General features: G+C 39.9%; 1 protein-coding gene across 5 annotated transcripts; it reads left to right on the top strand.

Moving 5' to 3' along the window:
• LOC131240828 (urease accessory protein G) lies at positions 1 to 11,373 on the top strand. Of its 5 annotated transcripts, XR_009168870.1 has the most exons (9): positions 1 to 209; positions 291 to 482; positions 3,637 to 3,697; positions 5,360 to 5,561; positions 6,719 to 6,840; positions 6,974 to 7,078; positions 8,251 to 8,341; positions 9,213 to 9,310; positions 10,897 to 11,373. XR_009168870.1 is itself a non-coding variant. In XM_058239314.1 (8 exons), the coding sequence occupies exons 1-7, from the start codon at positions 133 to 135 to the stop codon at positions 8,332 to 8,334; spliced, it is 843 nt and encodes a 280-aa protein (XP_058095297.1). In that variant the 5' UTR covers positions 1 to 132; the 3' UTR covers positions 8,335 to 8,341; positions 9,213 to 9,718. The 5 variants fall into 5 exon arrangements, 4 of the variants coding, with proteins under 4 accessions (XP_058095297.1, XP_058095298.1, XP_058095296.1 ...); XM_058239314.1 differs by lacking the exon at positions 10,897 to 11,373 and having other exon boundaries at positions 9,213 to 9,718; XM_058239315.1 differs by lacking the exon at positions 9,213 to 9,310 and having other exon boundaries at positions 2 to 209.
• The last annotated feature ends 296 nt before the right edge of the window (positions 11,374 to 11,669 follow it).

Genomic DNA, 11,669 nt, shown 5'->3' with positions numbered 1-11,669 from the left:
GATCCGCCCACGTGGCTCTCGATACGCGATGTACGCATTTGGGAATTCCGGAGATTCATCGACATCAAAGTCATCAACAGTCAAGGCCTCATCTACTCCGCACTGAGAGTGCAGTAACTGGAAGAACCATTCATGGCGTCCGAAGATCATGGCCATCATCATGATCATGACCATCAACACACCCATCATCATCATCACCATACCCATGAGTATATCAACTTCCAATCAACATTTACATTGGTGTTGCTATTGATTTTTCTTTTTATGATTTTTTTTTTCATTATTGGCAGGGAATCTCATGGGTTATCATCATGGGTGGGCGCTGATGGAAGGGTATACCATAGCCATGATGGTTTGGCTCCACACTCACATGAGCCCATATACTCCCCCGGGTATTTTAGCAGAAGGGCACCTCCTCTTTCTACCCGGGATTTCAAGGAAAGAGCTTTCACGGTTGGAATTGGTGGGCCCGTCGGAACCGGGTAATAACGTCGTTGTAGATGACTTTTAGTTTGTGGATGTTTGCTTTTGATTCATGCAATATACTATCTTTTGTCATGTCTTTTTTCAGTTTTTTCAATTCTTAGCATATTATTATTGTTATTAGATTCAGAGGTTTGATTTTTGACGAATGGTGAAGCTTTTCTTTTGAATGTGCACTTGGATTTTGATCATGTGTACCATTTTTTATTGTTCTTGTTATATTCGTTAGGGATCATTTGGGCGTTTTGGATTTTCCCAGAATGTGTTCCGCCAGTTACGCGAGGGGCTGGAACTTAGGTTTAGGTTCCAATTGATCCAACCCATGTTCGGGTTGGGTTTGATAAGGTTGTAAAGGTCATTGGTTTGGGTTCGGGTTGGAAATGCCAACCTGATTTGAATTGGGGTTGGATATTTCAGGTAGAGCATATTCGGGTAGGATTTGGTTGGGTTGGGAATAATCACAGGTATTTAGGTCGGGTTGGGTCGAGCATAGAGGAATTCAGGTTGGGCACCTCGGGTTGGAATTTAGGTTTGGTCTGGTTGTGGGTTGGGTCCCCTTGTGGTCCGGTTGCGGTTGGGTTGATGCTCAACCTGACCTAACCTGCCCAAGTTGCGCCCTGGTTACGTGTGAAGATTTCCTTGTGGCAATCTGGCGGTGGAGCTATGTCCTTACTGGAATTTTTTTTTTTTTGGGGAAAATGTGACCTTCCTCAAACAGGTGGCCAAATAGATGTTTATTCATTTCAACATTGATATCTGATCCAATGGCATTTTGGATACATACAAACAGGTTCTTATAGTGTCTGATTCTTTTTGGCTTTTAGGTATTTGTAGTTATGCTTTTGAATTTGCAGATGACACTTCCAATGTTTACACAGTTATGCTTTTGAACATGTGTGGAAACTAACAAGGTTCCAAATGTCGGAACGAACTGGCTATATATTGGGATAATTTTTAGGTGATAGTTTTTTAATATCTTGATATTTATAATATATCGTGATAATTTTATGGCAATGTATTGGAATGTATTAGCAATTGGAGTCTTTGGTTGCTTACCGATCTGGCAAAGCACTAGAGAGGGATAGATAGATTCACAACTGGAGCAGAGGTCCCTCTATTTGTGAGAACAGCATTTCCTATTGGTCTGTGATGTTGATACTTTCTCATACAAACTCAATACCGGATTGTATCATCAATGCATTCTTCCATAAATAAATTTTAATGAAATTCAGTGATACTAAGATTGGTAATATCGGTAATGTGCATAAATTCACATGGGAATACTATAGATGCTCGCTTTGATCATGCCCTTCTATGCATTGTTGATGTTTTCACTGAGTTTATTGATGTCTACTTCATTCTCTCTCTTAGTGGGTACTTGCCCTTGCGTTGGCATTTGAGGTTCAAAATGCTTCCGTTTGGTCTGCTAATTGGGGGAAATGCTAATGCTCCCTCTTTTCGGGATCCTGTTGTGGAAAATAATGTGAAGAGATTGGCTAAATGGAAGAAATTGTATCTCTCTTTGGTGGTAGGATTTGTCTTATTAAGGTCCCTCTCGAAACTTCCTGTTTACTCTCTCTCTCTCTCTTTCTCTCTCTCTCTCTCTCTCTCTCTTTAAGATACCAATAGCTGTGGCTAATAGATTCCAAAAGATCCAGAGGGTCATTTCATCCTGTCAATTGGTAGAGGTGCAAAAATCAAGGAAGGGGGTCTTGAGATGGGAAGGATGATGCTCTCCTTGCCCAATGGTAGTGGAGGTTTCGAGATGAGCAGGATGCATTGTGGAGAGAGGTTATTTCTATGAAACATGGTGAATCGAGTGGAGGCGTGTAGTTTCCTTATTGTCAAGGAATTATTGTGGGGTCTCAAGTTTTTTGAAGGATGTTAGTCAGATTGGTAGGAGATCCGATCACATAGTTAGGCGTATCCTGGAAAAAAGTGAGCATTTTGATTGATGAAGGATGTCAGTTCCTTGTTGTCAGTAGCTTTTGAATCAGATTCTGAAATGGTATTTAGATTGGGCTCTCTATCACATCGAATAAAGATTCAGAAATGGTGGATTGTTATGAAGTCTTGGGTGGATCAGTAGTTTGGAACATCTCCCTTCATAGAAATCTAAATGGTAGGAACCAAGAGACTTTGTGGTTCTCATGGGCGTACTTTATGACATCAGCATTGATGCCTCAAGTGGGGATGCTAACTATTGGAAGTGGGTGGCCAATGGTCAGTTCTCATCAAAGTCTTTTCTCTCAAAGTTATGTGAATCTGACCTCTCTCCTACCCGTGTGCTAAAATATTTGGAGAGTCTCCATTCATCCCAGGATTCAAGCTTTTGTGTGAATCACCATTACCATAAAATCTTAACGACTGACAAGCTTAAAAGAGCATGGTGAACTGCCAGAGCCGTTTGGGATAATTTCTTTGAGCTTTTCAGAGTCAGATGGGTGCTTGAGAGACCCCTTCCTGATGTCATTGTAGGCTGGACAACTGGCCCATTTTGGGAACAGGGTAGGCATATTTGCGACATGTCTCCGAATTCTATCCTTTGGATATCTGGGGGGAGAGGCGTGCAAGGATTTTCGAAGACAAATCTGCATCTTTGATTACCCTTATCTCTTCCATTGTCTCTTAGGTGATGAGGTGGCTCTAATGCTCCCTGGATTCTCAGAGGTCTCTTTTGGCTCCATAAGAAGGGACTGGGAAGCAGTTGTTTGTGTAATCAGGGCTCCAGTGGGAGCTTGGTGTCTTTTTTTGGATGTTTTTTTGTCTTCCTGTTTTGTTGCTGTGGAGTGACGATAGGGTCAACTTCCATTTCTGTTTTCATTGCTTTTCCTTTTTGCTGCATTTCTTTTAATGATGTCACCATTTTTCTCAGGAAAAACACACAAAAAACCAAAAAAAAAAAAAAGAAGAAAAAAAAGAAAAAAAAAAGAAAAAAAAAAGAAAGAAAGAGAGAAAGAAAGGAAGGAAGAAAATTGAAAAAGAAAGATGCTTTTTGTACATATCTGTAATGCACGTTTGTGTCCTATTCACGGATGAAATTTCCACAATACATTCCCTATTCTTCAGATTTGATGCAATGCATTCTGATAATTAGGACCTTGTTGCCATTAAAGAGACCATACTAATATAGTGTTGATTCATATTGTTCAGGAAAACAGCTTTAATGTTGGCACTGTGCCAATCCTTGCGTGACAAGTACAGTCTCGCAGCGGTATGCACCATCATATGAACGCTTTATAAATGTATTACAGTCTTTGGCTTTTTTATGCCTTTCTTTCTCTGTAGCCTTTATTGCTCAAGATTCATGAGATATATCTATCTGCTACATTATACAAGTCAATTGATGCAAAGGATCTTATCCACTTACCATAAATATATGGGTTTTGAATAGTCCTATTTCCTGATTTTTTCTTTAATTCAGCCAAAGCATGCAGCACTGATATTTTGTTGGCGAATTTTGGTGTTAACTATGAATTGCTACTAGTGTTCTTGAGAATTCATGGGTGTCAGAATTTGTATTAATGGGGGTTGTAGTTCCCTATGATGACAGGATGCACGATTACCAAATCATGATTTAGATAAGAATGCAACTTTCCCATTCTTATCTCCATCATATTTGTGTGGAAAAGCAGGAAAAATGTAGATCCGTTGATGAGGGCTGTATTTTTTATGCTGCCCCTACTACCAAGCTCACTAAACCACAGTTTACGAACCCAAAAAGTTGAGTTGACTCATTTCCAGATAGGTTGGTTCAACTGAATGACTTGACTGAGTCTGCACTTGACTCAACTCAGTATGCAAAAATTAAATAAACAACTTAAATAAAGAAGCTTTAAAAAAATTATAAGTAATTTAAATGCTGAGAAGTTAGAATAAATGAAGTTCTTGGTGTGTTGGATGAGGTGTTTAGTTTTAGGTTGGAGGTTGTGGGTTCAATACTCATTAGCCTTTCTGTTTATCAATATAATTCTTGATTGGTTGTTTGCCTATATTTCATAAATTGAGTTAATTGGGTTAGAGTCTTCGTGAGTTTACAGAGTTAGTAAGTTGACATGGTGAGTCTCGTTGAAGCTTGACTTAGTCTTATGAGTGAGTTTCCCAGTGACTTGGCTCAAAATCTTGTCGCATCAAGTTGACTCACCCTAGTTTTGAGTTGAGTCCTGTGAGTTTTAGACAATGGATTATGCTCCCTTGAAAGCCTTGCCAACCATGGTTTGGTGGTGCATCCAAATGGTATCAAAATGAAATGGATGGATGGGTATAGGCCTAAATCGTTTTGGTCCTTCAAATGTGAAGAAGTCACTATTGAATGTGGCATGAATTTGTCACATGCCATTCTGATTTTCTTGGTTCTACAGTTGTTTCCATGTTATTAATTTACAAACATGCACTGATGCAGATGGAAGAATTAAAATAAAAAGAAAGAAAGTTCCAACTAGTTAATCTGTTTATAATACATGGATCTTTCGTGAAATTATAATAGCAGCGTGCACTAGTTTGAGGCAATTTACGAATGTAAGGGGGTAAAAAAGAATGACAGTTAGATACAAATACAAGGCTCAGTAGACAGTTCCTAGGAACAATCTGGCTATTGTGACTTCGGTATTAACAATTCTACGTTTGGCACTATCTGGTCATCAAGATTAGGTAAAAGGGTATGTACCCAAAACACCTCAAATGAGTCATAACAATAGGATGTTTCATCTTTTATGTGACATTTACTGTTTTCTATTATCTTTTCTTCAATTATATGATTACTGGAAATTCAACCTTGCTGCTTTGTCAACCATATAAACATTCATGCCTTTTAGCTGAATGGATATTTATTTACCATTTTACCTTTTTTTAAAAAAAAAATAAAAAAATGGCTCAGGTTACAAATGATATATTCACAAGAGAGGATGGAGAGTTCTTGGTGAAGCATGGAGCTTTGCCTGAAGAAAGGATTCGCGCCGTAGAAACAGGAGGCTGTCCACATGCTGCCATTCGTGAAGATATTAGTATTAATCTGGGTCCACTGGAGGAGCTATCCAACTTATACAAAGCAGATATACTTCTTTGTGAATCTGGAGGAGGTACTTGCTGCCTGTGTTACTTTTATATCTTTCACTTTGCATGATCTAGATGTTGGTAGGTTTGCATTTTCCTGGTTGTATAAGATTCAAATGCAAGAAAAGAAGAAGAAGATAGGTTAGGATTTATTTGGATGTTCAGTTAAGATGAATTGCAATAAAGAAGAAATGACCATTGTCAGGCTAGCCTCATTCCATTCATCATGGGGGACTGGCCCCAAAGTTAAGTATTATGATCATTTTAAGTCCAACTTGAAATTCATAAAATTGCAGATAAGGGTTTGTCATCATTATGATAAAAACTTTTGCACATCCACTTGTTTATTTCCTACTTATGGAATTGATTTTTCATAATTTAATTCAATTGAACATTAGATGTTTTCTTGCATTTATTTTTAAGGTTTTTACACATAGCACCTACCCTTTTGGTCCAAAGACAAATAACACCCTCCCTTATGCATTTTCCCAAATAATGAAATAACACTCATTTTCCACATATGGTAAAAAACCACCCTGCAGTTAACTTTTTGGACTGAAAGACTAATAATGGTTACTGGTTAGTTAGCAAAATCCTTTTACAAAAGACCATATTACCCCTCTCCCAAATCCCAAAAACCCCAGCCTAACCCTAACCTTTCTTTGTTATTATAGGAAAATATTAGGAGGATGTTTTGTCTTTGTGCCAAAAGGGAGGGTGTTATTTGTCTTTGAGCCAAAGGGGAGGGTGCTATATGTCAGAACCGCTTGATTTTTTAGGAGTTGAAGTCTGACAAAGTGGGGACAAACTTGTTTTCTTATTATTGTTTCTAACTGATAGTTATGGTGCTTATTTCAGACCTTTGCAAATTCCCACTGTCAATATATGTTTGATTAAACAAAAGAAGAGAAGTGTTTTGAAGTGACAGTGCTTCTGGACTTTAGAGAGATTCTTGGTCGATTAGTCAGTCTCAGATAACTTTTTGGACCCTCTTATACTCCGTAATTCGATTCCAAGCTAAAATGTATTTTGGTTCTATAAAGATTGCATTCTCTGTGATTCCTTTACTTGGTAGCTCTGAAAAGTAACAAATCAAGAAGACGGTAGTCCTCAGTCGTTCCCATACACAACAGAAGACAATTGTCTGAAGAAGCTTACATTTTCTTAAAACTGTCGGTTGCAGATAACTTAGCTGCTAACTTCAGCAGAGAGTTGGCAGACTATATCATCTACATTATCGATGTTTCTGCTGGCGATAAAATACCTCGAAAAGGTGGCCCCGGAATCACCCAAGCAGACCTATTGGTATGAGAAAATCTTCACCCTCCATATTATTTTGGTTTCTGATCTAGCATGTCCATCTTCAATCCATCTCGCTAACTATCAAATATATATGGAACCCACCTGTGATGCAACTGAGTTTTAAAATTGAACTCAGGTAATCAATAAGACTGACCTTGCACCAGCAGTTGGAGCTGACTTGGCAGTCATGGAGCGTGATGCACTTCGGATGCGGGATGGTGGACCTTTTGTCTTTGCTCAGGTCCGTTGAGTAGTTAACTATAGATTAATGGATATCATCACAAGAAACTTTCTTTTTCTGTATGAGGAAACACTTCATTCATGGCTCTGTGGAAGATGGGTACATCCAATGCACTTCTGACCACGGAGAAAGTACTTGTCTTTGACATCACTTGCAAGGGATGGTCTTGGCATTCAGTTGTTGGCAATCAGAGATGCCAGGGTGATTTACACATGGAGAGATTAAAGAGACTTCATATCCACAGCACACATGAAAATGTAGAAGACACGAATGAGGTCCAGTCCATTCATGAGGTGGGGCCACTATGAATATGCACTGGTCAAAGGTCGGGCTGGTCCAATAATTAGGTGGGTCACACATGAATGGGAAAAATTGATTGTTAGAAAAAAAGAAGAAGATGACCAATTGTCTATATTCAATGTGTGCATATGTGGCCTAAATGATATTGGGCCCTTATTGTCTATTCACTCTAATGGCCATGACATATACACAGTGGCTCCAGCCTGATGGTGGTCCTCTAATCAGGCGGGTCAGACACATCGAGAAAAATTATATGGTTAGAAAGAAGATGCCAAAACATGTGCATGTAGCCTAAATGATAATCGGCTCTTCTTGTCTCTTGGGCATGACATGTCATGGTGTCCTGACCCGATGAGTGGCCCGGATCCCCACACACATGTTCTGCAAATTGCCTCTTCAGTCTGTCGTGAAAATTGCCTCATCATCTCTCTTTTAAAATTATGCTGGGTCTTTTTGATTGGAGGTCCTCACTTGCAAGATAACCAGGCTTCTCAATGCTAGTTCCAGGTCTCTAGATTTCAGGTCAACTGTCAATGTTTGACACATCCTATGTCTTTTGAGAAGCAAGCTGATTTCAATGACACGTTCGTCCATTTGAGAAAGACGGGTATTTTCCAAATGCTCTTCGCCACTAAAAAACAGCAAGCACATATCAAATGCCATACTGCCATGTTATGATGCTGGGATTGAGCCTAGGACTGTTTGGTATCATGGTTTGTGCTACCAAACAAAAGAACAATCGCCCCGTAAGAAAAGCACTGATGCATCGGTCTTCTTAACTTTAATTTTCTCCTACTGGTATTCAAATTTATGTGTGTTTTAGCTGTTGAAAACGTGTTTGGTGTGAACTTTATGTGGATCGGCATCTACAGGTGAAGCACCGGATTGGCGTGGAGGATATTGTGAATCATGTTCTACAAGCTTGGGAAGTAGCAACCGGGAAGAAGCGCCACTGATTTCACGGTTTGTTCCCAACTCATTTGTTCTCCTCTCTCCAGTATAAACATCTATGGTTTCAGCTGACATAAAGTTGCAGAGGAGACCTGGCTTCTCTGATTTCATAGACGGATTTTTTAACGTCTTAAATAATAAAGAAACACAATCAGGTCTCTTTTCTATGAGTCGATTATCTTTATTCTGTCTAAATACTAATTTAAGTTATTTATTTAGGAAAAACACTATCCCCAACTCCCAATGGAATGAAAAGCATTTTACTTGTGCTTGGAGACTAAACAGAGCTTTCCACCACCAGTATTTGTTAGGACAAGTTGCTTCCACTCAACCTTAGTTTGGGAAAGACATTACCCCCTTACCCATGTTCATGGGGTGGGCCCACTTAATAGGGACATTTCCATCTACAATCTAAACCATTGGCTATGTCCTTTGGACTTCGGCGAGTGTTTATCTCATTGGGATGTATTTGATATCAGGTGATATAAACCAGATCAGCCAGTCAATGATACAATGCTATGAACTTGTCCTATGCTGCTTATAGGATAAAGAGGAATTATGCTATGTGGCTGGCATTATTGCACACCACGGTTTTCCAATTCTGACAAGTGGGGCCCATGGTTTGGCAATCCAGATCATTTGCTGTTGTGTCCGACCACTGATGGAGATTGATCCAAGTATCTCCAGATTGGTGGATCCCAATACCAAAATTAGGACATTTTTTCAGTTGAATGTGGATCATTGCTGTTCTCTACTTAAAATTTTATCTGCGGTCGATGAATGAAATGGTCAAGATTGTGTCATATCAAGCAGCTTTTTGTGGTTCACATGTATACCAAATAAGTGAGCGAAAAGAAATTGACCAACGGTTCTCATTCAACAGGCAAGTGTTGCTCACCTGATGGCCTCAGTACACCCGATGAATGGCCTAGATCTCACACGACATACATCGGGGCTTCAGCCATTGTGTCTCTCTGATTTGTAACCAGCTTCTTTGCCGTGCAGTAGTGCAGTGCGCATAAATGTGCTTTGTTGATTTTCATGTACTATTCTCGAAAAAGCAGATGCCTTATCTCCACTTCTTATAAAAGCATGTCAACCGTGCGCAGAAATGTGCTTTGTTGATTGTCATGTACTATTCTCCAAAAAGCAGATGCCTTATCTCCACTTCTTATGAAAGCATGTCAACCGTCCAAATCCTCGAATCATGAATCAACGCTAGTAAGAGATCTAAGTTCCAGCTTGGACACTCCTCATGTCCGTGGATCATATGATATATTATGCTCATAAAAGCAAAATTTACCAGAGACCTCTAACTCTCTTGTTTTTCTTCGTTTTTAATGAGTATGCTATGTGAAGGATACATCCAAATGCAACCAATTTATAGAATATTTAGCCTCTTTTTTTAGTTGCATGCCGAACCGTTGGTGTATTTTTTTTTTTTTCCTGAACCATCCATTTGTCTGTTGAAGGGTTAGGATTTTTCTGTTTGGGAGATTTTTGGTGCATGAGCCGTCCAAAGTGGTGCCCGTATATTAATGGTTTGGATAACAGAACCATATGGGCCACTTGTAAATTCTGAAAGCCCGAACGGCGTACTGTCAAAGACATTCCTCCCAGCATCTCTGCCATACTCTTCGCACATGTGGAAATTGCTTTATTCTGGTATTTTCTTGTGTAGATCACATAAAATGTATGAAACCAAAACTAATCAGAGCCGCTGATCAGGTAGGTCATACGATGAATGTGACCCGTCCAAAAATAAGGCCAGATGGGACATTCGTAATAGCTGGATCTGAATTAAAAAGAGGGGGTAAAAGAAAAGGAAAAAGAAAAAGCAAACCAATGGTCAGCAAATCATACATGTGTGCTGGTCCACACGTGCTGCTTAAATTGTAAGCTCTGTAACGCCAAAAGCCACTAACTGAATGAGATGCATCTGTGGATTGGAGAAATCTATTTTTGGGTGGACGTAGCATTGACCATTTATTTATGAGAACTGATTATCAACAGGCACCTGTACCACAACATCAGGCAATGTACCATCTTTCCCACCACATGCCGGGCCATCAGCACCATTAAAACGGTGGACCCATCATAGAGATCACCCTTCTGTAAAATCAGGCTGATACTATTGTGGGCCACAGCTGTATGTTGAGTTAGACTGTTGGTTGTTCATTTATTCCAAAGCTGTGGCCCACTTGATGAGTGGACTAACCTAAATTTTGTAAGAAGTGATCTTCATGGCTGGGCCTATCATTTTTTCATGGTACTGATGTCCCAGACAAGTGGCTTTTCACGGTCTGGGGTACCATTTTTCATGGAGTCCAATGTGAACCGTAGAAAATATCGTTAACAATATTCTAGACTCACCTAATATGATGATGATCAAATCATGTATTCGGCGTGAGTTTCTAAGAGTGGTCCGTCTCATAGCCCAAAGAAGATGGAAACAGGTGGACGGCCTAGAAAGTTTCATCATAAGTTTTTCAGTCGAGCTTTTGCTTAATTAACTGTGGCCCAGCTGATTGATATACCAACTTGATTCTTGGACTCTCTTGACGTAGGGGTTGGATCTCATATCTCTGTGCCTGTACAGAAGCCGCCTTATGCATGCGTAGGGGCTTACGGAAAGAAGTGCACTGTTCTAGGTCGATTAGGATTACAGGTCCAAAATGCTCGAGTAGATCTGGGTGCCTGTGGAATTCGCTGGTCACCGAATTACACCCTTTTCAGTGTCTCTCCTGCAGCTTTCGCTTTCGCTTTCGCTTTCCCACATCGCTTAAAACCTTCTCCAAGTGCGTTGCACCTGCCATGCACCTACTAGGGTATTCAGCGTAGTTGGACAGGACATGCTTGGCTTTTCATTCTATACGAGTGGGCCCATGGTTCACTGATCCAAACCGTTAGTACGAAAGAATCCCTGGGTGGATGACTCAAGCACTTCCTTTGGATTGAAGATCTCACTGTATAATTTTTTGACCTTTTATTGATTGAATGTAACCGTTCCACCCACCTACCTATTGAAATGCTCTGGATCTTTACATCTAGGTTTATTTTAGAATAGATGGACGACACAAATTAGGGGCCATAATATCAACGGTTTGGATCTGTGAACCATGGGCGCCGCCTTGCACGTACAAACCCAACTGGCTCCCATTTGTTATTCTCATGAAACTGACGTGTGTTGTACGCTGCTGGGGCGAGAGGTATACAGTACCTTTTTTTGTCATTTTTGTGCAAAAGTGTGTTCCACCGGTTCAATGATCCAAACCATTGATACGAAGGCCTCACCGTGGATAACTCATGCACCAAAGTTTATTGAGTTGGACGATCACAA

Source organism: Magnolia sinica, chromosome 3 (assembly GCF_029962835.1).
Source record: "Magnolia sinica isolate HGM2019 chromosome 3, MsV1, whole genome shotgun sequence".
Lineage (NCBI taxonomy): Eukaryota > Viridiplantae > Streptophyta > Magnoliopsida > Magnoliales > Magnoliaceae > Magnolia > Magnolia sinica.
This window is presented reverse-complemented; position numbering and strand designations above follow the sequence as displayed.